Below are 27,260 nucleotides of genomic sequence, written 5' to 3'. Positions count from 1 at the left end.
CCAGTAGTGCTTATTGTGCTACTATCGACATTGCTATGCTTGAGGTTGTCCAGAGACAGCGAATGGTACCAAACCCCATCAGCATCAGTCTGAGAGCGTCTTGACTCTCCTGCTATCAAGAACAAATCAAACACCTCCAGACGATCATTAAAGCTCAGGTTGAAGACAATGGTTCTTGTGCAGATTTGAGGGGAAAAAAAACCAAACCAAACAAATCAACCACCAAAAAACAAACAAAAAACCCCCAAAGTTTGGAAGACCTCTAACTGTTCCAGCTAATCTCAGTATTTGTGATATTTTAAAGCAATAATCCTTGCACACATCAGCTAGTTGGTGGGAAGTATCTTCTCCCTCGGCTTCCCTCCTGCCTGTGGCACGGCAAACAGTCGGCAAGGGAAAGGACAGTCTGAGGAGGGCCCAGGGACTGCCCTCGGGGTTCAGCTAGTCACTACGACGCAGCCAGGATGTGAAGAGGAGGTAGTCACAAGCTTGAAACATGGGTGTGCTCCTACAGCAACGGAGCGTGTGAGTTCCTCGGGAGAAAGGAACCGCACGTGGCGGCTGGAAACGAACACGAACCAACCCAAATCTCTGTTTCCCTGCAAGCACAGAGTGGCTCCCTATTTCTCGTTATTGTTATTGTATTATTGGTGGATCTTCTCAGCAAAGGATGTACCACAATATTGCTCAAGTATACCAAATCAGAACTAAAGCTCAAGCAGGACTCGTGGGATTACATCAGTGACACAGGCTTTAGCCTAATCATGACAACACAAATACCAGGCTACGGTTACGACCCACACCAAAGCCAAACAGCTTTTTCATTATTGCAACCGAGGTATCGATATCACACAAGCAGAACGGGCCGATGCTCCGACACCAGCGCTCAACCCCCCTACGCCAGAGGGGAGCACGGCCGGGCTGGTGGCCACGCATCCGCTGGGAGATAAAGGAGCCACGAGCCGGTGGTGATGGGACGAGCCACGCGAGCGGAGGCTGGAGGAACACAGAGCATCACACACACAACAGGAACGCTATCACGGCGCGCGTGAGACTAGTGAGAAAGAGGAACAGTCAGAGGGTAACTATTGCTTGACAAAATTACACACCAGGATAATTCAGTGACATCCCCCCCAAAAAAAACCAAAGGAAGAGAATATAAAAGATCTGGGTTAGTTTTCAGGTGGAGGTGAGGACAGGGCACAGAGGATGCTTGGAGGAGGCAGAAGAGCGTTGCTGCCCTGGGACCAGAGGTGTGTAGCAAGGCATGACTGCGCTGGAAGACGGACATCAGAGATCTACAGGGGCTTGGCAGAGGATGGGCCGTTTGGGGAGGTTCGGGCAGCGGCTCCCTTTAATCACTGGCAATGTGGTTCTCATTTTGGAGGGTGTGCCAGCGTTCAATCTTCTTGTCCTTGTTCTTCAAACATTCATACCAGTGTTTCAAGCGCTCCCCCTTAGCCGTAATGCCGAGTTGACAGCCACCTGAAAGAAAGGGAGGAGAAGAGACATCATATTCAGAGATGACGCTGATGTTCCAGGAAACCACTTCCATGGGGACAGAGCCCACGTTTGCAGCGTTTCTCTCCTCCTCCTGGATTTAAAATGTAGTGGAAACAACTAGAGCTGCTCTGCCTGCACAGAAGACCCCACGGGATGCTGGAGATGGGGCAGTACAGTGGGTGTACTGTATTTGATGGCCTGATACAAGCGCCCAACCAACCTGCATGGTCCCACCTCAAAGCTCAGCCTGGGGTTCCTCACAGGGCAGGTGGACCTACGTGTCCCTCCTGTACAGCGAACGCTATATCGGGCATCGAAACCGCACCCCAGAGCACAGAGACTTGCAGCTCACCGATGTAATCATTCGATTTGCCGATGTCGTAATCCCAGACAGAAATGTCCAGTGACTTCTTGGCCAGATCGCTGTGTTTTATATCGTAGAAGAACTCCTGCAGAAGGAGAACGTGCACGTCACACCAAGCGTCCCAGGAAAATACACCCAGAAAACTGCAGTTAAGGAAGTGATCTCTCTGTACAGCCTCAACTCAAAAATCCAACGAGAGGATATTTAAAATACACTAATGAAGAGCGAATGGTCCTTCCCTGCAGCACCTCTCCGCCCAGGATCCCAGCACGCTGCACAAACCCATAAGCTGAGCTCACCCCTTCTATCTAAGTGAGCACTAAGGTGTCCCATCAAAGCAGCACCAGCCACGGGACCCCCTGGGGATCCTCGTCCCACCCACACCCCCCGGCCGGGGTGACAGGGAGTCGGCAGCACAGGCAGCGGGGAGGTGTCAGTGTGTACGGCGCTGCCCGGCACTGAACTGGTGAGATCTCCCGTGGCAAAGTCCTTCCTAAAATATTCCTGGATGCAGAAGGGGGAAAGCAGCCAGAGCGAGGAACTGAACCTCGGGGAGTTTGTCTGCCTCCTCCGCACAACACAGTAATTAGCTAAGTTGATTTAATAATATAAAAATTACATCCATCCTTACCTCATTAAACTCAGGATTCAATGTTTTCTTCTTAATCTGTGTCTTGTGCTTGGCCTTTTTTCCCATGTCAGGTTTCAGCCAACTGGGGGCAACAGAAAACAGCTCAAAACTCAAGTGCAAGAACAGTGTGAGCTTATAAGCTAAAAAAAAAAAGTGAGGCTTTGGGCTAGGAAAGAAGCAACTGAAGATATTTAAGGCAAAGAAATGGGTTAGCCAGTCTCCCTTCCCACCTTCTAAAATTATCTAAAATAAATGTAAAAATGAGTAAAATCCTGAATACTCTTTCTTTTTTTCCCCCTGGATTGCCAGACGAGACATGGAAAACCATAAAGACCGGCATTGCGCAGAGCGCTGAGCTCAGCAGAAACTTTTCTGGGGGAGCACCTCTTGCTCGGAGCGGCTGGGTAACGTTCAGACACCAGCAAGCGGCAAGCCTGCACGAGCACTCTTGATGTCCTTTCCAAACCATGCATTGGTCCCAAGTCTTTTTTTCCCCAAGCCACGCTAAAAGAAATGGTTGTGGGCGTTTTACGGAGCAAAAGCGGGTGAACTCCGTGTTTTGCTGGGGAGGAACCTGCGGAGGCCGACAGCGGGGAGCCGCTGAAACTGTCAGGGAATATGGAAAATGAGCAGCCGGGTTGGTCACCAGTAGACAAGGGCCATCGCACGGCCAGTCACCGAGCCTGGCCCCTGGAAAACCCAGCCAAGAATGTGTGATCGCATACAGAGATGAGGAGAAACATGAAAAAAAAAAAAAATAGCCCATTAGTGTTTAATACCACGCAGACTAGTATACTCAGCCAAGGCAGGTTCACCTAGAGAACGTGGGAAAAATTAGGGGCTCAGGCTTCACAGCCTGGCTGTAGACCCAGAACTAAATTGTAGAGTTGGCATTAATTAGATCTGTGTTGGAAGTTGATATAAAAATGGAAAGCCACCATCTTCTGTTTGTGGGAATGGAAAATATAAAAAAACAAGAGAGAGACTGAGAAGGAAAACTACTCAGTTCCACTCAGCTACAAAAAGATGTGCAAAATGTTCAACACGAGAGTTATTGAATGAGTTTTAGGGAGAACAGAGGTTTTTTCTGAAGGCAGAGAGAAAACAGCAATGAAAACTGCAACCGGGAATGACTGCAGGGTCCTCTCCGTGTTGCAGTTTATGAGGTTCGAGTTAAAACGATCTTATTCCCCCATGTTCGCAGGAGCCACCCGGCGAGCACCGCTCCCCCATCACCTGCCTCCGCAGCCGAGCGCACCGACGGGTGCGCTGCCGCTCGAGGAGACCCGCTCCGTGTCGCAGCAAGGCATCGCCGGCACGAACCGCAGCAGACACCGCTGTCTGTATTAATTAAGCTGATTTGTTTGCAGCGGAGACATGGCACAGGACAGGGACAGGCACGGCAGGGCGATCCCTGGGCTCCCGGGTACAACCGGCACGTGGGCTCACGGGGCAGCAAGCGGGGCACGTGCTCCTCGTCATGCATGGAGGGACAACAAGCCCTCCCCACCCTGCAGGCACGGTGGGTCAAAGCCAGGGAGAAGGACCTCTTGTCCTCCAGCTCTGCACCGACAGGGTGGCTGTTGGGTCTGTGCGTTTGGGAACCGACGGGGAGCGGATGGACCGAAGGGCTGGGTCAGTCTCCCCTAGCTTCAGCCACGGCAGGGGCACTCAAGCAGAGCGTTACCACCTTGCACAGGCATCGCCAGCGGGCAGCTCAGTCCTGCACGAGGTCTCAAGGTGCTTGGGAAACACTCTCCTCTCTCCAGTGGCTTTGGAAGGAGCTCTCAGCCCATCAGCTACTGCCCAAGGACAGTGGGTGGCTCCATGACCACACGTTACCCGCACTATGCCAGCCCCAGCTCCCACTTACAGTTTAACGAAAGGGTCTGAGTATCCGTTGGCATCCATGGCTGCTAAATGCACGCAGCGTACGATGCCGACAATCAGGCCGCCCTGCTGGGTGCTGTACATGAGGGACACGAGGATCTTCCCACGCTCCTCCACATCCCCGCCACGATCTACCTGCAAGAGGAAGCGACCAGAGATGGGGACACGGGGGCTGAGCGAGGAAGACGGTCAACTGCAGAGCAGATGAGACAAGATGGATACAAGGGAACCTTGTATCCCCATGGCGGGGGGGGGGGGGGGCGAAAAGGGGCTCGTACATGAGAGATGACGGGTGAAATGCGCACGGAGCATGTCGTCTTCCAAGGACTCTTACCTCCTCTTCGTACAGTGCCATCCCACGGGATGAGCCGGTCGTTCCAGCACGCTTCATCTTGGATGGGGAAGGGAAAAAGAGAGACTGCCGTGAGTGACCGCAGCTGGGAGAGCACCGTCCTATGGCAAAAACACCCCCGGGAGCCCAGCCCAGCTCTTTCTCTGGACTCGGGAGTGGAAGGGGGCTCAGGTATGTTCATCTGCTCCAACCTCCACCTCAGCAGACTCAGCACCTCGCCCACAGCACTGGGGAGCAGAGCTCAGGGACGGAGCAACCTGCCCTCTCTTCCACAGGGACATACATCAGCATAGGCTGGCAATGCCAGCAGATCTGCGGCCACCGGGAGGTCCCTGGAGTCACTTCCCCTGGATTCCCACCACGCTCTTATCTCCTGGCCTTCACATGTCACGTCAGCCCAGACACGGGTGGGAATCCACTCCTACAGATGCCAGTGAAGTCAGGCACCTACAGCTCTTGGCCGGTTCCAGCTCCAAGCTCACCACTAACTCCCTCATGTGCCATTTGTTAGCAACCTCAACATGAACGGTAGCAGAAAGAAATCTCACAGAAACTCACTGGTATTACTCTCTCCAAGCAGATGTTGAAGTTCTTTTTCTGATTGGCTTTGAGTTTTTTCAAGGAAACTCTAGTTTCTCCAATAAACTCGTTGTGGCCAAATTTGTCTTCATCACACACGGAGATCCTGAAGGGAACAGGAAAGGTGAACATCAACCAGGCCGGATCAGTACCTGACCCCGGAGCACAAAACAACTCCTCTAAGGGCACTGCTCGAGGGTGGACAAAGCAAAGCACCATCGAAGCCTCCATCCATCTGGCTCTCCTCTGACCAAAAGCAGTCAGAAAATTGAACTTCCGTTTTGCCAGAAAAATCAACGTTTTTAATATGTGCTCTGCGATGGGGCAAGAAATCAAAAGGTGGAGGTTTCCTGTAGGAAGCAAATGCCAAAAATTTTTGAGAGACATCTAAATGTTTTGCTGGGACACTGTCAAATCGAGCACAGATATGCAATATACAATCTCTATGCTGATAAGAATAATAGCAATGCCAATAATTTAATATTAAATGACAGGGTCAAAATGCCTTTCTTTCTCTTTTTAAAAGCACCATCAAAATCAGCAATGTTCATGTGAAGCGTGTTGATTTTGACCAAAAACTCTGCATTTCCAGGTGCTCTGTCAACACCTGCACTTCACTGCCAGTGCCCTCCTGAGGAAGGCTGGCTTGCGATGCTCCCTGCGAGGAGACCCACAGTCCCCATCCCACCGCACCACGGGATGCCCCAGCTCCTCTGCTTGCCTGAGGGTTTTCCTCTGCATGTCCTCATCTGTGATGCCGTGGTACACCAGGGTCTCATTCCACACGGGGTTACGGGTGTTGCGCAGCGTCTTCGTCCTCAGCTTATTTGACTACAGCATCAAAACAAAACACACCATAATTACGCCCCTGAACGCCTCCCCACCTAAATTTAGGCTCCTGGCAGGGGAGTGTAAATTAGACGCTCCATCACCTCTGGCTCACAAGAGGTGGTTTGACTGGGCTCTGCAGGACATCACCGCTGCCTGCTGAGGCTGTTGCACCCATGAGCCATCAACTCCAGGTAAGCATCACCGACCCGACAAGGTGGACCTTAATGCCAGCACCGGGGACTCAGTTGCCCGCAGTGGCCAGGGCAGCCTTGACCGCCCGGCTTTTTTCACTCTCTGTGGCCTCCTCCCTCAAGGACACTTGTACGAGAAAAAGTTGCACAGGGCAGAGTGTGCGGGGCTTGGGTAACGGCTCTCGCGGTCTAAAGGAGATGACAGCTTGGGAAACGAGGAGCTCTGTCACTTGTTCATGTGTCTTTCACAAACACAGGTGCAAAATAAAAAAAAAATTACAAGAGCGAGCAGCAAACAGGAGAGCAATAGAAATCAAAGCAATTCCCAAGATCACGACACCTTGATTTACTCTGCACAAGACCAGAAAATCCCTGCACGTAAAGTAAACCTGTAAATACCAATCCAATGGTTTTATTATCAGTTTTCCCCCTTGTTTTGCACTTAGTTCCTCTGAGCAAAATTCAGCTGCAGGGAAGAGCTTTGCAGCCCCCGAGCAAGGATCCAGCACCCCTTGGGCACCGGGCCAGCGGCGGTCATCCCTTCCCCAAAAGTTTCCCCACTAAGCTCAGCTTAGCTGGGCTGGGGAGTGAGATTTCCAGGGCTTTCTTTGATGGTGGGGGGGAGTCAGAGTTTACTCTTCACAGCTCTAACAAGAACACGCTGCAACTTCAAAGCAAACGGATCATTCAAACTGTGGTAATAATTAGATTTTTTGTCAGATGCATGAACAGTGTCGCCTCCTCTTGAGCTCCCCTCCATCCCTAAGCAGATCCCTGTCTGCAGGATGAGCTGTTCCTTGGGTACGGGAGAGCATCCGCAAGCATCATCACTTTTCAGAGATACCTCCCGGGTAGAATAGCAGCAGTGAGCGACTGCGTGGAGAAATCAAGGGGAGGAAGTCTGATGGAAGGAAGGGACTCAGGGGGCTTTGAGAAACCTCTGCTCCATCTCCAGCCCAAAACACACCCAGACCAGGCAAAGCCTCACCTTGCTGGCTCCAGGCAAGAGGTGCAGTTTGACGTAGGGATCCGCCAGGCCGTTTGAGTCCATTGGCTTTAAGCCCTAAAAGATAATAAAGAAAACATGGTGCATGAATCCTCCTTAAGCAGAGCCAGGGAAGAGAAAAAGCTACCCATGAGGCAACTCAGTACAGAGAAAATGTGTTCAGCAAGCCAAGAGCCTTGTTCTCTGCCCCGAGCAGGCATGGGTGCCACGATGTGCTGAAAAATCAGACCCGCTCGAGGAAAAGCCCCGCAGACCTCTCAGACCCACTCGAGGAAAACCCCACAGACCTCTCCTTCCCAGCCAGGAGCAGCAGTGCCAGCGGGGCTGGGCTGGGTCTCCCGGGGGAGCAGCCTCTGCCAGCGGCCACGCTGCTTCCATCCCATCACACCGGCGGAGCTGGGAGCCAAGACGGACTTAAAGCAGTAAAAGAAGGGGAAAAAGGGGACCACTTACTTTGGCCTTGATGAGGGTGCAGTGCAGGGAGCTGTTCTCCTGGTCGTAGAGCAGGCTGAACTCCAGCGCTCCCAGCGTAGCTGACAGCAGAGAGAGAGGAAGAGGAGGAGTTGGAAATAGGACCTCGTTAAAACCCCAGCCAATAACTGTGTTTAATCAGCCCTGATTAGTAAGAGAAAGATTTGCGGTTCAAACGTAAAAGCCATTTAATGCACGTGAGACTGCGCCGGCATCGGCCAAACTATCACACACAAATCCAGCCAGATTCACGAGCTCTGGTCATCAAAGCTTTACAAAGCTGGAACTGCTCAGGGAGGGCAGTTTGGGGCTCTTGAGCTGACTGTAACATTCGCCAGGCAAAGGAGGATGTAACCCTACAAACCCTTCTCAGGGCAATGCCACCCCAGGACCACCCTGAGAAGGTGTTTCAGCTCGGGTGGCCAGCATCTCCTCCCAAGGCTTGGGGCTCGGCGTTTGGCTCCCATTTTGACTTGTGGGAAACCAGCTCACGCTTGTCTTCACATGCTCACCAGGAAAAGATCACAGGGATGAAGAATTAGCACAGAACCTCAGCTGGGTCCATCTGCTCCTATCTGAGTACGATTTCCACACTTGCTCCTGGCCCGGAGCAGCTCTTCCCATCCTGGGTGGGAACAGGCTGGACAGGCAAAGCACTGCCCTGCCACAGATGCTCGCCCTCATGCAGCAAATTCCCTTTTAGGGGAGCAAATGACTGAACACCGAGATCTCATGGCGTAAAGGTACTGAAGCCACCAAGCCTTTCCCACAGACAAGGTCTGGTGGTGTTTCTCACAGCAAAGGATGCTCTGATGGAAGGAGGCAGCCGCCTTTGGGACTCAAATTTGGAAATGGGAAGGTCATGTGAGCACAGAGCCTAAACCGTCACGCGTCAGAGCTCAATAATTTGGTGCAAAACCAGCTGAAGATCCCACGAGCTGCGCTGAACGGACTGAGCAGGGACAGCCTGCGAGACCCTGCCCCGGCTCCGAGCCCTGCGGGGAAGCAGCACTCCCCGAGGACTCTCCCTGCCAGAAACCCACGACCTTACAGTGCGAGTCACGGGCCCGCAGCAACCACCTCCTCAAAATCCCAGGTTTCCCAAAGAAACAGCTCCCTCCCCTCCGGCTGGGCGCCCCAGGTACGTACTGCCTTCATCAGAGTCGTAGCTGTTGGCATCCTCCTCCTCTTCCTCCTGGGGCGGCTGCCGCAGCGGGGCGGCTGGTGCCGGCGGGATGGCGGGGGCTGCGGGAAGGCGGGGGGCTGCCAGGCTGGCCTCTCCTCTCTGGCGGGGGGCACGGCGTAGCCCCCTCCTCGCTCCTCCCTGGCAGCGGCGCGGGCCGGCTCGGGGGTCCCAGCGGTGGGCTCGCTGTGGGAGGAACCTCATTAGTCCCCGGCACGCTCTGCCCCCCAGCCCCTCGCAGGCAGCCAAATTTTACCTTGTCTCTCCGGGAACCGGCTGGCCACCCCGGGACCCGGTCTTCCCGCTGCCGGCGGCGCTGGGGACAGATGCAGCATTACTGGGACACTCACCTGGGTGATGCTTTCCATCCCTCTCCCACCCCAGCACCGGCACTGCCCCAAGCAGGGGGTTCCCTGCCCATGGCAGGGCATTGGGGTGTCCCCCACCCAGGGACTGAGCATCCTGGCCGCATCCCCATTGCATCCTACCTGGGGGTGCTGCTGGACTGGGACCAGGACTGGGACCAGGACCAGGGCCGGCAGTAGCTGGTGGAGGCGGCCGTGGGGCTTGCAGGGAGTTGGTCCTCTTCACGCCTGCAAGGAGAGGGGAGGATCAGCAACGGCGTTTTGGGCCCGGGGGGCTTTGCCTGTGTCGAGGAGGGGGTTACAGCCTGAATCGGCCAGGGAAGGGCAGCCGGAGGCAGCTGAGAGGAGAGAGGTTTGGCTGATGGATGGAGGTGGCCAAGATAACGGCTCAGCCCCGCACGCTTTTGGGGTCCGCGCTGCGGGGAGCGGGTGCAGCCCGGGCTGGAGCAGGGAGCGCTTCACTAGGGGGACCTCGTGCTGCGCCGATCCGCCTGCGACAGAGGGAGACGCAGGAAAGGTGGAACAAGGAGGATGGATGCGGTTGCGGTCAGGCACTGGTCTGAGCTGGAAGGTGAAAAAACCCGTGAGCATCGCTGCGATGCCCATCACACCCCCGTTCCCCTGCATGCCCGACCGGCAGCAACGCCCCAGGACCACCGCTGCACAGCATCCCCCCTGAATGCCCCTCTCCAGCTATTACCTGACTACCCTGCCATTGAATATTCCTTTCTTTCCCAAGGAATTAAAGAGGACTTGGACATTTTTAGCTTCACCAATTAAACGTGCAAGCTCAGCTCCTAGACGAAAAGTGGTCTCTGCAAGTGCCTTTCCCCTTCTAGAGGCACCGGGGGAGGATCCAGGCTCGCCGAACGCTGTCAGCCACCCGTTCGTATCACAGCCATTTACAATAGCTTGGAGCACATCAAATTTTCATGAAACAAGAAATGACATCCCCAGCCAGGCTCCTGCCAGCGAAGCACAGGCTCCCACAGGCAGGGCTGGCCCATGCCTGCTCCTTCGGCAGCGCCTCGTGGGGCACGTGCCTACCCCGGCAGCGAGGCGGGGGCATAGCAGCACGAAAAATGCTTCTACTTAGGATCCCAACTCGGTTGCATTTCATCTCTGCTTAAAATCAGCCTGGTAAGCGCTGAGCCCACTCGTCTCTTCACTTAGAGCTCTCACATTGTGCACGGGGCTTTTCAAATTCGTGTCCTTCCACGGGCCATAAGACGTCCCTTTGCAGGGAAAAGCACGGCAGGATCCTGCCTCTCCTCCCTGCATGCAAGGGGAAGGGACAGGGATCCCCCTCCATGCCTCCCCCCGATCTCACCAACACCCCACACCTCCCCATCAGCAAACCCCACAGAACAGTGTAAAACAGCAGGCGAGCGGCGTGGGAAGCAGGCGCCGGTGCTCTGCAACGCGAAATCCCTCGGCATCACTTAGTGCTGCACGTCAAGCGGAGACAACCCTCGTATGGCTGCCGGCTTTGTGCCCCCTCAGCCCTCTCCTTCCAAGCATGCAGAAGCGTGCACAAGCACGCAGAAGCGCAGCTCTCACCAGGGCTCCTGCTGACCCCGCTCTCGGCAGCGTAGTCGCGGCTGTCGGCATCCCCGCCGGCGTGCTCGCTGCCGCACGGGCCTGGCCTTCCCTCAGCCGGTTTGCGGCCGGGCGCCACGTAGCTCCCCCGGGCAGCCGCCATCGCATCGCTGCCTGCAGGGAGAGCGATAAAGGCAGCGGTGAGGCTTGCACCCCGACCACCCATCCATCCCCAAAGGCAGCCCTGAGAGCAGCCGCTTGGGTGATGCCCAGCCCAGGCGTGAGGAGGAGGAGGAGGAGGATGGGTACGGCCGCTGCAGCATCACCCCCAGAGCACCGGGGACTGCCAGCCATCCGGCACCCGCGGGGCAGCAGGAGGGCTCTGCACCATCAAACCTGCACACAGTGGTCGGGAAAGCCCAAAGGACACGGCAAATCATGGGGACACGAGAGCCCCACAGGAAAACAAGGCCAGAGGCATCCATCAGCCGGTCCTCAGCACCCGTCAAACCCCTAATGGCATTACAGCTCCACGGTCCCCAGGACAGGGGGATCATATTTTCTTTTTGCCGATTATCTTCCATTTATTAGCGAGACAACGGTGACAGCTGCCTTTGCCTCTCACTTCCATCCACCCAGCAGCAGCCGTCCCAGCAGATCAATCCCAGCCGCACACGCCAGGGTGCTTCGCGCTGATAAATTGCAACCCGTGGATGTGATGGAAAAGGTCTCGGCGCTCACCTGGCTTGTGCTGGAGACGCCAGGTATAAATCTTTGCTGTGACATAAATGGGATGTTTATCCTTGGCTGGGCTCTCAGGGTCACCAGGCGCAAGGAGAAAGCGAAACGCAACAGATTGCAGGTGGGGGAGAGGAGGGGGGTAAAACTGCCGTGATGCTGAAGAGGAGGGAGGACGGGACACGAGCATCCACAACCAGGAGCCCCGTGGTGCAGAAATAGCGATGCAATAAATAATTTTCCAAGGGAGCTTTAGGAAAATCATAGGCGCATCATGAGCATGCTGATCACCAGGAGGGAGCCGCGGAGCCTGACAAACCCTCCCCGACTCGCAAGCAAGCCGGCGCTTAGTAAAAGCAGCCTGTTGTGGGGCCGGGAAGCTTAATGGCACCAGCTACCATCACAATTAAATAGTCTTAATTAAGTGGTTTCCCCAACTTCTGCTGCGTGGCAAGATGAAGATCATCACTCGGCACAACCGGGCTGGGCACAGCCTTGCCAAGGCTCAGCCGGAGCTCCCTGCCGGCACTGTGAGCCATAGCACGGGCTGTGGCCGAGCCCGGGCACCCCCCCATGGGTACCCCCCCCCCCATGGGTACCCCCCCCCCCATGGGTACCCCCCCCCCATGGGTACCCCCGCCCGGAGCTCGCCCCAACACCACCACCCAGACACGCAGGATGCGTCCCCATTGCAAGCGGTGCTGCAGGGAGCATGGCTCGGCACAAGGCTGTGCCACCCACCCTGCTCACTGACATGCTGCCTGCAGCCCTGCCCGCAGCCCACCCGACACGGAGTGAAGCCGCAGGCAGCTACAACCGGGAAACGAAACACGGCCCTGGGAACCAGCCGTTAAAACCTCCCGCACACCGACGGCCATCTGCCAGCTGGGTTATCGCTGTCACAACAGACCCTGGGCTAAAGGAAAGGTGGGACGGGGGGGACCGCTCTGGGGGGAGTTGTGTCCTCAGCCCCCCCCCGCTGCCTCCTCCACGCAGCTGAGGAAGAGGAGAGGAAGAGGAGGGTTTGCAGCTACCGGGCTGCTCCCAGCCTAATCATCGCCCGGCCCGCTGGTGCTGGAAGGCGGGGGTCAGGTAACCTCATCGTCTCAGCACTCCGATGCTAAACTGTGAAAATGGGGCTATTATTCCAAATTTAACTCCCAGCAGCATGGCTGGTCCAGGAGCAGCGGGAGCCCTGACCCCAGCTCCTGCCGGTGCCGGCAGCAGCAGCCAGGGGATGTGGGTCCAGAGCAGTGCAGGGCAGATATGAGGTTAGAAATTGGTGAGCCCCGGTGAGGAACATGGCTTCACCCCTGTAAGCAGGAGGCACTGATTGCTGCCGCTTAACGCGGCCCCCTTGGCCGGCGTCGCTATCAAACACAACGATGCAGGCAGAGCCTCGGGGGGCTGCGAGTGCTGAAGGGGGCAAGGTATAACCATAAAAAACCACCGCTGCATCCTCACCTTGCTCTGCAACCCACACACGGCACAAGCCTGGGCACAGGGCACCAGCACAGAGAGCTTCGATGCAGGAAACCCAATGTGGCCAGAGCAGCTCGGCTGCTCCGTCCCTCGCAGGCATGCACAAGCCCCCCGCAAGGCTCCTAAAGTTTCCATAGGAGGTTTTCTAAGGACTGCCATTAAATAACCAGAAAAACACCTGCCAATCAGCAGCAGGAAACACCACCTACAGAGGCAATTCTGCTCGGCGCTTTCAATTGCAGCATTTCAGCCCAGGCGTGTGCAGTAGGTGGGGAAAGCCCAGAATAACTCGGTCCCCGCGCGGTGGGTGACAGCAGCAAGGAGAGGTCCTGCTGCTGCCGCTGCAGCCTCCCGCGGGAAAACACCACGGGGAAAGGAGGGAGGGAGAGAGGGGGCTCAGCACAGGCGGCACCGAGGCAGCGGCACAGGGGAGCGTGCGAACGCCGGTGCTTACCATCGGAGTCCTGCTCGGCCGGGGGCCTGGCGTCCGCCTGGCCTTGGGGGCACAAACAGAGCGAGAAGCGGTGAAGCTGCAGCCCGCCCACCCCGCCAACACCAACCTGGGACGTGCTGCCACTCTTTCCCCACGTTTCCTTTTTTATTCTTATTTTTTCTAGGCTTCTGCATCACCGTGTTCATACCCAGGCACTGCCCAAACCCCTGGCCGGGTGCCCCAGATCCCCACCCAGGGGCTGCATTGCTCGAGGATGTCCCCGCGAACTCGGCCATCCTGACTTGGACAGCCCAGAGAAAGCCTCAGCAGGCAGGGAGGGCAGCGGGGCGATTTCTGCACCCTTTAGAAAACAGGCAGCAGCTACGTGACCGCTCTGGACGCTTTTTGCTAGGGCTTGCCCTTGCGAACGATGGGGAGGAGACCCAACGCCTCGCTGACGGGACCCCTGCCCCTTGCAATGAGGGAGGGGGGTCAGCACCCGCTGTCGCTTACCTCGGGTGGGCGCACGGGAGGGGAGTTTTGGGTCCTGGGCAGGCGGCTCTGATGAGCTAGGCTCACTCAGGGCTTGGGGTCCCTTGTTCTTGCTGACGGGCATCGGCTGGGGCAGCACTTGCTTGGGCAAACCCTTGAAGAACCAGGCGCCGGAGCGCTTCCACACCTGGGGGGTGCAGGCAGCGGGGTGGCACCCATGTCTTGGGGGGGGATGCTGGGTGCAGACCTGGCAGTCTTCGTCCCCCTGCATTGCCAGGGTCTGCCTCCAGCAGGCAACACTGAGGACACGCACCCCGTACCCCCCTGCCCCGCAACAACCCCACAGCCCCTCCTGCTAATTAATTAACTCTTTGGCTTTTGCACACTGTAGGTGGCAGGGAGCCGATCTCTGGCCACAACAGCCTCTTCAACCCCAAGACTTTGTTTTCAAGGGGGGGGGGAAGAGACATTTTATATAGAAAACAAGATCATCCTATAAGAGCCAGACTCAAGTAGCTAGGCAAGGTTTAGTGGTGCTGGGGGACAGGCTGAAAGTCCCTGGGAGCATCCGCTAGTCTGGAGCTGGTCCCGTCTCAGAGGTCTGGGGTGGGGACAGTGCACAGGGTGAAACCAAGGGCAGGGACCGCATCCCCACTCCGGTGAAGACACCCGGGGCAGGGGAAGCGCCGGGGCTGCCACGCTCACCTCCCGCTGCTCGCTACAGATCTTGCAGAGCCAGATGGCGTGGGGCCGGCTGTTGGTGGTCTCCACCCCGCACTTGGTGCAGACGTTCTGCAGAGAAAGCAAAAGCGCCGGGTGGCAGCGGGGACGCCGCGGCCACCGAAAGGTCCCACCGGACCAGCACCACCCCTCGGGAGTGCGAGGTTAATGAGAGCTGGTTAACGACAGCTCTGCCGGCACAAACATCAGCGATTGCAGAAACCCCCGGTGATGTCCCCTTGTGCCACGTGCGGAGGGATGCTGGGCAATCGAAACACGCGCCGAAAGATTGAGGTGCCCATTTTTGCACCGGGGCGGAGGGGGAGACGCGTGGGTCCGGGGGGGGCTGCGCTCGGCAGCGGGGCGCAGGGAGATGCCTCACCTTCTTGCAGTCCTCGCAGACGACGCAGGCGGATCCCCGCGGCCCCAGCTGCTCCCCGCAGAGGATGCAGCGGTTCACCCCGTCCCCCAGCACGCTCCGGCGCATGTCCTCCAGCCGGGTCATCAGTCGCCTGGCAGAAAGGGGACAGGGGCTGTCAGGAAAGGCACCGCACGGCCGGGACGCGGGGGGTCCCGCTCCCAAGGGGCGGCTGCTGCCTTTGGTCCAGCCGTTCCTTTTGCTGGTACAGCTTCCAGCAGAGCCTCTCCTCTTCCAGCTACGGGAATGCAACCAGGGGAAAAGACACATCCCAGGGGACATGTCGGAGTATTATATTCCGCTATAGCTTTATATTGCACAACCATTAACTTCCACTGACACTGCCAGAGAGCAGATACTGGCCCCAGCTCCCACATACACACACGTGCATAAAATCCATCCGAGTCAGCACCTTTGCACAAAGCAGTCTGGCATCAGTGAAGCAGCTTTTTCCCCAAATGGAAACCTTTCCACCCAGTCACAGCGACTGCCCATGGAAGAGCTGCGAGAAGAGATCTTGGAAGGGGCTCTGGCAGGAGGACTCAATGAATTAATTAGTTTTCTCATTTTCTAAGAAAAAAATTGCATGTAATTTACTTTATGGAAATTCTTAGCCCTTTGAGTAAAATGCAAAAAGTCCACTGGAGAACAGGCTATAAAAACACATCTGTTTACTGCAAAGGTAAAAAAAAAAAAAAAAAAAACAAACAGTTAAGCAACTTCTGAAAAAGAAACCTCAGCACTGGCAAAAGCAGTTTGCAAAGCAGGAGCGAGCTGCCTGCCGAGCACCCGAGAGCTGGCGGTGAGTTGTAGGCTCAGTTAACCCAGAATCCTGGCCCTAAAAATAGCACTAGAAGGGAAAAAGGATGCATAAATGCACGCCATTCAGCGAGGAAGGAGAAGGAATGAAGAAAGGGAGGAGGAGCCCCAAGCCCACCGGAGAGAGCCGCAGCCCCCCTCGCCCGCGGGGCTGCCATCCGCTCCCATGGCAGCCTGACCCAGATCTGACAAAGCCGCTAACACGGCGTGCCGTAAAAAACACCCGACGTTTAAAAGACATTTTCCCACATGTCTGATGACAGCTTGAGATTTATGGCGGCTCGGCTGCCAGCACCTCTGAATCGCTCATAAACAATATATGAGCTCCTCTCTACATAAGGCGCCTTTGCGGTTGGTCTCCAGCCGCTGGCAGGACGGCCGGCATCCCGTGGACTGCACGTGGAAAAACAACGGCCTTATTGTGCATGGCTGCTTGATAAAGGAATAGCAGCAAGAGGTGAAAAAATAAAGCATCGTGGAACATGCAACCTATTACAGTTCATAAAATGCCCCGTTGGAAACTCGCTGCAGTCAACGGGAGCATCTCGAAGCACTTCATCAGCCACTGAGTCAAGCCCAGAGCGGGGACGCAGCTCCGTGACTCTGCGTACGTTATCCGACCAAAGCCACGTTATTGCAACATCTCGTTTAGGCGGAAGACATCGGCTGTGCTAAAACCCACTGGAGAATTTCCCACTCCTCCCCACGCAGGGGCTGATCTCCCTGGGCTCGAGCGTGCTCAGGGCTGCTGATGCGGAGGTGCCTCCTGACAGTTATTTGTGAACCCGCAGCCCATTCCCAGCGAGGAGATGGGAAAACTGGGCTGGGGCCGGGCAGCCAGCAGAGCCAGACGGAACCAGCCGTCGGGAGAAATCACTCTGTTCACAGCTACGGTGTCACCAGACAGCAGATGGGTGGGCTTGCAAGTACCTTCAGTCTTCGTTGCCTGAAGTTTCGGCAGCGACACGACCACGGGCTTTCTAAATAGAGCAATTCTGGTTCTCATCCTTTTGGTGAAAAATAACATCCTCAGACCACAGCGAGGTGCTTTAATGCCTTTCCACTTTGCTCTTAACGGGGAAGCTATCTGCTAACCTAACTCCCTGCTCCGGCGTTATTCCCAAGAGATACGGCTGTCTATCCCTGCCCTTCAGCATCTGCTTACTGCTTTGCAGATGATCCATAGGTGATTTCTTCCTACAGAGTAAGCCAGCTACTAGAGCTACCATCTGCCCTTGGTGCCTTCCCAAGCTCCACGGCTGATACACCCTGCTGCAAATACGGAGGTCCCAGCGATTTCGAGAGCGCTGCATCATCCCATAAACACCCAGCCAGCAACGAGCAGTATTCCAGTTAAAACCTGGAAACTGGCTGTTCCTCAAACATTTCTTATTTAAATGAAATGAATCACACCACGATTGTTCCCAGCCCACGTCCCACCACATGCAGTGCAGGGTCCCCATGAAGAGCCCCCAACAGCAAATAACCAACAACGTCCAGCTTCTGTCGCAGCACATTGCTCCCACCTCAACAGGGGAAACATTTTTGGGGCAAAACCTTTATTTTCCTAGCAGCAAAGCACATGTACAAGCCCTGTCTCTTCTGCAATTTCCCCCGCTGTGCTGCAAGACCTCTGCTCCAAGAGAAGCAGCTTCCAGTTGGAAATCTGCAAGCCCAAACAAACTTATTATAGAAACTAGAACAAATGGCACAATCAAAGGGGGAAAAAAAACCGCCTTTGCATTTCAAGAGATCCATTATTTAGCTGCAAAATCTTTCCCAGTCTCTCATTTACCAGAAGCAGCTCCTCAAGAGGTTTTTTTTTAAACCAGTGGAAGAGCTTCAGCAGTCAGTACACATACCTGTGGCACCAGTTTCACACGAAGCACCTCTGCCTAATTAAAACATCCATTCAAGCCAGAGAAATTGGGCTTTTTTCCCCCCCCCCGATTCAAACGCTGCTGTGAGAGGACTGTATAAAAAGTTAAATCTTAAGTCCTGGCGTGAACCTGGCAGAAAGAGGGCAAGACCTGGGAAAGGGGGTATTGCACCGAGACCCATGGGCTGGAAGCTCCTGATTAAGGTGATAACTGGGAGCAAAGCGCCCAGGTTTTCTCTTTGACTCCATCCAGCACCCCCCTACACGCGTGCCGGAGCCCCACACACGTGCTGTTCTCCCACTGCTAACCGGAGGGACGCCCTGCTCTTGCCCAGGCAGCAGCCAGGAACAAGCTTTCTGCCTTCCCAAAAGCTTTTCTCTCCCTCTCCTCTAGATATCATTTGTTTCTCCTTTTTATTGCACATAAAATAGCCATCCAATTCATCACTCTCCCTTGCACAACTCCAGGACTACAGCAACATCTTCCTTACCGTTACGTGCACTTCAAAGCGCCCATCCCTCTGGCCTCTGTAAGGCTAACTTCAAAGAGCAGGAAATATGCTTCAATTTGTTAAAATAGGGGGAAAAACAAAAAACAAAAACCAAGAGAGGAGTAACTGAAGCCGGTGGCAGGGAGCTGGCTAAGCCCGGCACCCAGGAGCATTGCCGGTCCTGGAGACAGCCCTGCAGAGAGGGAGAGCATCCGTCATCTGCCAAAGAAATACGTATTAGTCACTGATGGGAGCAAGATATAGGAACCGGGCGATACGCTATATCTGAAATGCTTAACGTGCACCTGAGATGATAACAGCAATAAAACAGTCGCCTGACAATATAATATCTGCCTGGCCCCGTAAATACGGTTTGGCAGAGAAAGGCGAGCAGCCCCGGGGCAGCGAGGGCTGGTGGGAGACCTCCCCTGCCGCCTCCTGCCCGCACCCAGGAGCCCCGGCGCGGGCAGGGGAAGGGCTCGCCTTCGCAGGAAGACCTGCAAACATCTCCCGTGATTTCAGGCAGGCGGAGGGTCCCCCAGGGACGCAGCAAAGGCTGCTCCCCGGGCTGAGGGACCATCTCCGGCTGGGGTCAATCCCAGATAGGATAGAAACCCGCAGGGTTACAGCATCGGCATTTTTCTCTCGCACTAGGACCAGAGCAATCCGGAGAGGGACAGAGAGTCACCGGCATGAAGTGCTGATGATCTCGGGAAACAAGACTTCACAGCGGGGCAGGCACGCAAGAGTTTGTTGCGTTTAAATATTCATTGCCACTCTGCAGAAATGAACGGCTAAAGACGTGCCTAATGGGTTTTAAATCGCGTCAGGGAGGACATTTAATGCAGCAGACAACAAATTGCTGCGTGGGGGCAGGAGAAGGACCTGACCTGCGAGGAAGGACCTGATCCGGGGCACCACGAGCCGGGTGCTCCCCAGCCCCATGCGGGAACGGACTCAGCCACCAGTTACGTGGCAAAAAGAAATTCAAGTAAAACACAAAGGAGGTCACAAAGTGCCTCCAGAATTAAGCACTGACTTGCCTCCGTGGGGAAATCAAGTGCCTTAAAGGGCTGAATATTAAATTAAGGCTAATTTTAATGGTATAAAAGAGACAAGAAAAGAAGCCAAGCTACAGATTAAAGAAAACATAATTAAAATCAGGGTGAAAAATTAGAAGCAATTTTCTTCCCTTACAAGCGCACAGGCAACTAAAGGTAAAGCGTCATTTGAGCTTGTACAGGTCGACTTGCAAAGCTCATCCTCCGCTGAGAGCCCTCACTATGGAGGGAAGATACCCAAGGAGGCCAGGGGGATTCATGCATTTCAGAGTGTCCCGTTTCACGCTAGTGCATCACTCCAGGTGCTTGCTGCCTCCTGCGATGTATTACAAGAGGGTTGTTGTTTTGCAGGCTCATCCCAGTCTCAGAAATAAGAGAGGAGGGTTTTTTTTGGGGGGGGGAACCAAAACCCCACAAAAATTCAAGAAGCGCGTGAGCTGTCTTCTGGCCATGAATTAACCTCATCTCTTCTAGAAGCTGGCATCTCAGGAGACGTTTCTCTCTGCCTCCAGCAACTAACCCTGCCCTTCCTGGCCCCTATTTTTATTTTTGTGTTGTCTGAACACGAGGAAGAAAATACGAGACTGTGGTCCCCAGAGAGCATCTCTGCTGCTGGCCACCGTGGTTAATGACTTAATCCCCTGTGACTTCAGCCATCTGCTCCAGCATTATGCCTGTGTCATCCCAGCAATAAGCAGCCAAATTAAAATGCAATCCTGCTCGATAGCTGGTCCTTCTCAGAGGAAAGGTGAGAGGCTGTGACCCACGGGGAGACAGTCAAACCATTGCACTTTGAGAGGGGACTGGAGGGAAGGGAATAGCTGCTCCCAGGCAGGGGCACGGCCAGATCCAGGAGCAATGTGTCACCTCACCCCTGGGAGAACCGTGCCACAAGGCACTCTCCAGAAACAGCAATTTCTAACTTTGGATGGTTTAAGATATTTTCTTCGATGCCGAGAGCACGATGGACCTCATTAGGCAGCAGAGCAGACTCGGTGGGTTATTGATGGCACCCAATTATAGGTGCATAACAGAGCCAATTAGTGCCTGCACGTCCTCCCGCATCAGCCAGGAGGAACTGGCTCCTCACGGACCTCTCCTCATGGAGAGAGCACAGAGCTGCCGCAGGGACCCCCGAGCACCAGCCCAGGCCAAGCAAGGAGGGAGAACAGACACGAACGGATCCGTTCCTGCTGCAGGTCTGCTTTGCCCTCCGATCCCTCTGCCCTTAAACTGGCCCGAAGGATTATCCTAACCCCCAGGCAGTTGTAAAGTCCTTCATCAACTCACACCCGACGCGCTCTCACTGTATCACTGTTTAAGATGATTTCAGCTCCTATTATCCTTCTCTGTGCTATGAGACAATGACCCAGCCAAAAAAAAAAAAAATCCACAAAAAAACAACAAAAAACCACCAGACACCAAAGTGTCCTTGTCGTACAATCCTCATCAGCAGCCAGATCACGTATCCCGCAGGCCTCCATCCACCCCCGGTGCTAAAAATACTCTTTTGCTAGATTAATTTGAGTTGGGTTTGACATGAAGTCCGACTCCACAAACATCTTCTCAACAAGCAGCATCGATTTGTTCCCACCCTGCCCTGGCCGGCCGAGGTAAGTGGCTCGTGGGATGGCAGATACAGGAGAGGGGACGCGAGAGGGCAGGAGATGGATGGCACTACATCAGGAGGGACTTCAAGGCACGAGGTGGTTCATTTGCAGCCAGCACCCGGCTGTAGACTTCATGATTGCTCAGGTATTATACGTAAAGCTCAAATGCAGCCCCTCAAACACATCTGCTTATGAAGACAACTCCAAGTATTTACCACGTGTTCCCCCTTTGGAAGGCGCATTCATTCACGTAAGCTATTCCTTATATTAACCAAACCCAAGTTTTTAATGCATCTTCCTTTTTTCCCCCCCTTATAGGAATAGAAAATCCCAGAAAACCACAGCAAATCAGGCTTTCCAGGGGCACCTCCCTAGAGCAGCGTGTCCGACCAAGGGACACAGTCACAACCGCTGCATCCCTGCCAGAGGCCAGCCTGGCAAACCAGGATTATTTTGTAATATAAGGAGCTATTCTGGATAACGTCCGAGCAGCTCCTCAACGGGTGACTCTGTACGAGACTGATATAGACGCTGTCCCATATTTCTGTAGCTGCACATCCTACAGCTCTTGTTGTGCAAGCCAACAAACACAAAGGAGCTGGCAAGGCTCCTGCTACGCCTACGCGCAGGAGGCAAATCAGCTGCGACTGCACATCCGCCAGCCTTCCCCTGCTCTACTCCCAGTACGGCACGGCGTCCTCCGCCCGGCTTTTTCATGAATGAGGATGAGAAAACCTCCTCCGACTCGGCTAACAAAGGTGAAAGGCAGAGTTTCTGCAGGTTTGCAAACAGCTGCAGGAATGCACGATGCAGAAAAACCATCTCTCCCCCCCCACTGCTGAAGCTGATTTAAGCATAATCCAAAGAGCATCACATTTGAGAGTGATTCTTACCGGGCTGCAAATGGGCAAAGCTGGGGAAAGGCTGTTTGTAAGCACTTTTGGGGAATGAATCACCGCCATTCACAGCTACTTTCACCTGGTTTCTGCCAGAAAGCCGGGAGAGAGGAAAGCGTTGCACCTTGTAACGCGAGGCAATGCCAGCCGGGGAGCTACCCCCAGCCCAGAGCAGCAGCACATCCGTGGGGCACACGCCGAGCCCCAGGCACCATGAACAGCCGCTCTCAAAGCCGTACCTGCCTAAGCTGTTCACAGACCCGCTCCTAACAAAGTATTTCTAAAAACGAGTAAATAAAATCCACCACGTAGGAGGCCACGGGCCGCAGCCACTGAGGAAGACTGCGTGCTGCAGCTGGAGCACCCCGTGACTGCATCGCCAACGTACACTCAATATTTAAGGGTTATTAAGCAGCTGGGGTGATGGATTAAAGCTCCGGCCGCAGCACGAGGCTCTGCGGGCACAGGCACGTCCTCTCCGCGTTTCGCCAAGCAGCTGCCCTGCGGGGCCACGCGCCTGTGTGCTGAGCAAAGCTGTCCCTGAGCTACGAGAGGGGCTTTGACGTTCTTCGAGGCAGCGGAGAGCACGGTTCCTGCCTGGGCCTGAGTATTTTCCCTGCAAGGAAGGGGAAAGAAAGGAAAAAAAAAAAAAAAAAAAAAAAAAGAAGAAAAAAGCAGTCGATGCTTAAGCTCAGCAAGAATAAAATGCTCCTCTGTAATGAAAAAAGGCATGACGCCTGACAAACGGGATTATGGAGACCCCCTCCGGAAAGCCATCCCCAGCAGAGCAAGCCGATACCTAATTATTAGCATTATTTCGCCTGGCACCTTTGCCCAGGCAGGGTAGAGATGCAGTAAAAGCAAACACGGGCACTTCTTGCCCTCTGCTCCGTGCCGGGTGCATTGGCACCAGAGATGCCCCCAGCACCCGCCAGCGATTGTGGGTACCCCACCATGGGCACCCCTAGCCCCCCCAGGAGCTGGTCCCAACACGTGGCCAGCCCTGAGGCTGGGTGTCATTCAGACCTAATCAGCTTCACAGACAGCTCATTTCTGGGTGGCAAGAGGAATTAACCGCCGGGACACGCGGCTGGAGGGGGCGATGGATCCATCCGTGTTCCCAAAACAAGACAAAACACCTTTTGGTGAGCCGTGGCTTTGCCCGCGCTCACGGGTGCTTGGGCTCAGGACTGGGCAAGCAGCAGCAGCTTCACTCCCCGAAATGAGATGTTATTAATGATCCCTTCTGGAATGAAGAAAAAAAAAAAAAAAAAAGAAGAAAATCGATGAGACTATAAATTCTTGGTCCAGAACGCGGCGGCACGCCAAGCGGCAGCGGCACGCCGAGCAGCTCCCTCCCCTGCTTACAGGTTCCTCCTGGCCAAGGACCAACGCCGGCTCAAAAAGATCCCCCGCAGGCTCCCTTTCAGGAGAAACGCTGCAGTGCAGTAGTTGCTGGCCAGGAAAGCAGCCAAGCGAGCGCTTTCCCCCCGCGGGCACCGGCAAAGCTTGGGGTCCCTCCCGTCCCACCGGCGCGGTGGTGCCGGTGCCGCCACCGCCGCCTTACCCGATGCGCTCCTGCTCCATCTCCTCCATCTTCTCGGCCCGGGCGATGACTCGGTTGATGATCTCTTTCTCCTCGTCCGTCAGCTCCTCGCTCTTGCGCTGCCGGTCGGGCTGGCCGCCCCGCGCTGCCCAGCCGGCGGGGAGCCTGCGGGGAGACGGGGGCCAGGGCTTCGTCCACAGGTCACGCATGTGCGTGCACATGTGTGTGCGTGCGCAACCACACGTGTGTGTGGGCGATAGCCAGGCACCAATTCCCAAGCCCAGGAAGAAGGGGTACGATATTTCCCCATCCTCCAAGCTCTCTTCTAAGCAAGAATCCTGCAAACAGCCCCCACCCACCGGGTGGAAGCTCTTATTTCTATTTTTGGGGAGTTTCAGATAGAAACACTTGTTTCATATGGAGAAAACCAATTTCCTTTTCAAAAATATTCTCATTATTTCCATGTTAAGCATCAACCGACACGGTTAATTTTGCAACCCTGCTCTCTGCTGTGTAACACTGGGTTTGCCAGCGAGCTGCGGTACCGGGACGATGGCCGCAGGAGTGGGCGCTTTTTTGGGTACATTTCATCAAACATGGGAGTTTTTCCTCTCCTAACGTCATTTCCAAAGATCCTTTCGCACAGCGAGCACAGCGTGGGCATCAGGCAGCTTTAACCTGGTGACACGGTAACGTCTGCCACTCAGCCTTGCAAATTAGCGGGCAGCAGAGGGGCAATGCTAACAAAGGATGCAAAAGGCAAACGCGTCTCCTCCCCTCATCTTAAGACCTTTCCTGGGTCTTTTCCCCCTGGGCTGAGCAGACCCGCACGGTCTTAAACCTTAAATTCATTAAAACCCTGTGCAATGCTTCCCAAAATTCATTGCTTTCTTCTTGCATCCAGAGCAAGGTTTTTCCTGTTCTCTCAAGACCGTCAGAGTAGCAGGTAAAGAGCAACAGGCCAAAAAAAGCAAGCAAGATACTTACTGCTCCTTCTCGCTGCTGGGAGGCACAGGGAAAGAGAGGGAACAAGGATTAGGTGAGAGAAGGGACGAGGACAGCTCAGCCCGGGCACAGCCAGTGCTTTCCCCGCCTTGGGGGTGATGGTCCCCGACAGTGTGTCCCTCTCCATGGTCCCCCCCCTGCTCCTCCAAAGCGGTGCGGAGCAGTGAGCTTCACCCAGCCCCTGCATCGTCCAGGCACCCAAAACCAGCACCCATCCATAGGTGCTGCCACCACCCATCCAGCCGGGATGGAGATCTGCCACGCGGTGGGATGCAGCATCACCCCGCACGGCAGCCGTGTTGGAGGGCGTCAGGACAGATGGACAGGGCTCCTCGGCGGCACTGGGGTGCGTGCACACCCGTGGGTCTGTCCCCACCACCTTTCTCAGGGGATTTAGGAGGCAACATGGCAAAACGTCCCCATCCAACTGGTGCAAACCCAATTCCCAATGACCCCAGAGGCAGAACCGGGGTGGCTGCACCCACATCGTCTCCCACCCCCCAGAGACTCTCCTTCCTCCCTCCCTCCCGCACCAGCAGCATCCCGCAGCCCCTGGTCCCCCTCCTCTTACCTGGCCCGGAGAGACATGGTCCTGTCGCCGGGGCACATCCACCGGTCAGAGCTGCCGCCCACCACCGCATCGGTCATCGCTGGCTGCCGAGGGGACCCGGGGACACGCGGAGCGAGTTTGGGCACACCGGTGCTCCGCTGACAAGCGCCGACTCGGCACGCCGGGGAGGTCAATCACTTTGCTCGTCTGCCAGATAGCAGCGATGCCGATGAAGGTAACCTGGTGCTTTCAGCCAGGCTGGGGGGGGGGGGGGGGGGGGGGGGGAACCGAACAAAAAAAACACAAAATCACGCCGGGCAGGGCTTTATTTTTGGCATTAAGAGGAGTGGGAGCAGGGAGAGGAACAGGGATGTCACTTCAGTCACTGTCTTGATATCACGCACGAGACGCAGGAGTCCACAACCACCACCCTCCCAAGAGGGCAATGCAGCCATGCTCGGCACGGATGTAATTAATGAGGTACCCGACCTCACATTAATTATGAGGCTTCAGAGCTGGGAGGGAAGAGGATGTTTCCGTCTCAGAGAAAGAAAACCTACAAACTAGGAAACTTTCTTCCTAGAACCCAGCACGTCTCGCTGTCCTCCCCCAAACCACATTCCCTCTGGAACAAAAGTCCTCCTTTTTCGTTTTTGTTTATTAAAGTTTTTGCAAAATGAAACCGGGAGAGGCACTGAAGGAGGATGTGGCAACAGGACCCAAACACGATATTCTGTCTGCTCATCTCCAAAAGATTCATCAAGAAAGGGAGCTCTTCAAACCCTTCTCCTTTCAGCAAAACTGACAGCTTTTATTAAAAAACAAACTGATGTAAAATTCAGAGCCTGAGTGCTAGTTTATTCCCATTTTCTGGGGGTGTTTTCCCCCTCCACCCACCGCCCCTACTCACTGCACGGGGATGGGCACTGGATGGCAAAGCCCGAGCTGATGCCGACCAGCGTCACCCACGGCAGAGGGACGGATCCCTCCGTCCCATCGTCTCTTCGGGGGGGGAAACCCGGTGTTTTTACACAGGGTGAACACCGCAGGCAGAGCAGGGTCCCCCAGCCAAGGGCAGGGCAGGATCCGTCCTCCTGCCCAGCCCGTGGGGTGCTGGGGGACGCTGCGATGCCGCCGTGAGCCACTGTCACGCCTGGACCACTCTCAGGATGGTCCCCAAGGGCAGAGGGTGCAGCCCACGGGTGGCATCGCCCGTGAGATATCACTTGCAAAGGGAGCAGCTCAGGTCGAGCCTCCCTTTACAGGAGTTAAGGTGGAAATAAAAGAGAAAAGGCAATCCGTCCACGAAGGGCTTGGCTTTGCTACAGCGCTAACGAGAGCACAAGGCACCAAGGAGGATACAAATCCCCGCTTCGTTAGGACCCCCTGATGATGGGGGAAGTTTTTGTTAACTCAACTATTTCCCATCCGCGGGTTTTTCCCCCCTGCCCATCTCCTGCGCCGAGCACTGAGGCAGAGCCAGCATGGGGTACCCGCTGGGATCCCCCCACGGCAGCAGCCTCCCGCCTGCATTGCTCGCGGCACCTGCATTTGAATTGCTTCCTCCTGCCTGCAGCAGAACTAAAAAAAAAAAACCCCACAAAACCCCAAACCCCTCTGCAGAGCCTGGCCCACGGGCGACAAGGCTGCTCCCAGCCCGTGGGCCATTCGTCCTCCCAAACCTGCTGCCCTGGGAAGATGCTGCCGCAGATTCCTCCCCGGCTGGAAGGGACCACTCGGCCACCAACGTCCCGCCGGGTCCCAGCACCGAAGCCAGCATCCCAGAGCGGCCAGTGCATCCCGGCAGGACCGGAGCTCAGCCCAAACCCAGCGAACGCACCTTTGCAGGGCACAGAGCAACTCCAGCTCTCAGCAAAACTCCAAGAGAGGCACTGGGGAGGTTGTCCCGAGGAGAAGATGGAAAATGAGAGCTCGCAAAACTGTCCCAGTGAAATCACAAACTCCGAGCCATGAAAAAAAGTGCAACTTTCCCAGGAAGGGGGAAAAACATAATTCCCATCCTCCACTTTCTGCTCTGCAATATTGCAGGGGTTTCTCCAGCAGTCCCTGAAGAGTCACCAGAGATTTGAGGCTCACTTTTGCTTCACTGATAACTTCCAAAAATACATATATATATATATATATATATATAAAAGAAGCGAAGCATGTGTGGTAATTAGCGCTCTGCTGGTTTCATACAGCGCCTATTCCTGTG

General features: G+C 55.2%; 1 protein-coding gene across 1 annotated transcript; it reads right to left on the bottom strand.

Annotated features, from left to right (window-relative positions):
- Positions 1-968: 968 nt before the first annotated feature.
- Positions 969-25,234, bottom strand: RPH3A (rabphilin 3A). Its single transcript, XM_050906681.1, is given in 22 exon segments — positions 969-1,485; positions 1,856-1,952; positions 2,499-2,580; positions 4,372-4,523; positions 4,723-4,779; positions 5,299-5,425; positions 6,041-6,150; positions 7,330-7,404; positions 7,801-7,880; positions 8,968-9,057; positions 9,060-9,164; positions 9,167-9,187; positions 9,258-9,317; positions 9,490-9,594; positions 10,927-11,079; positions 13,580-13,621; positions 14,072-14,237; positions 14,756-14,842; positions 15,153-15,282; positions 23,512-23,655; positions 24,478-24,492; positions 25,067-25,234. Coding segments are annotated over 22 exon segments (2,106 nt in total). The 5' UTR covers positions 25,144-25,234; the 3' UTR covers positions 969-1,354.
- Positions 25,235-27,260: the final 2,026 nt, after the last annotated feature.

This window comes from Gymnogyps californianus, chromosome 16 (genome assembly GCF_018139145.2).
Source record: "Gymnogyps californianus isolate 813 chromosome 16, ASM1813914v2, whole genome shotgun sequence".
NCBI lineage: Eukaryota > Metazoa > Chordata > Aves > Accipitriformes > Cathartidae > Gymnogyps > Gymnogyps californianus.
Note: the sequence above shows the minus strand (reverse complement) of the source record. Positions and strands in the feature narration are given on the sequence as shown.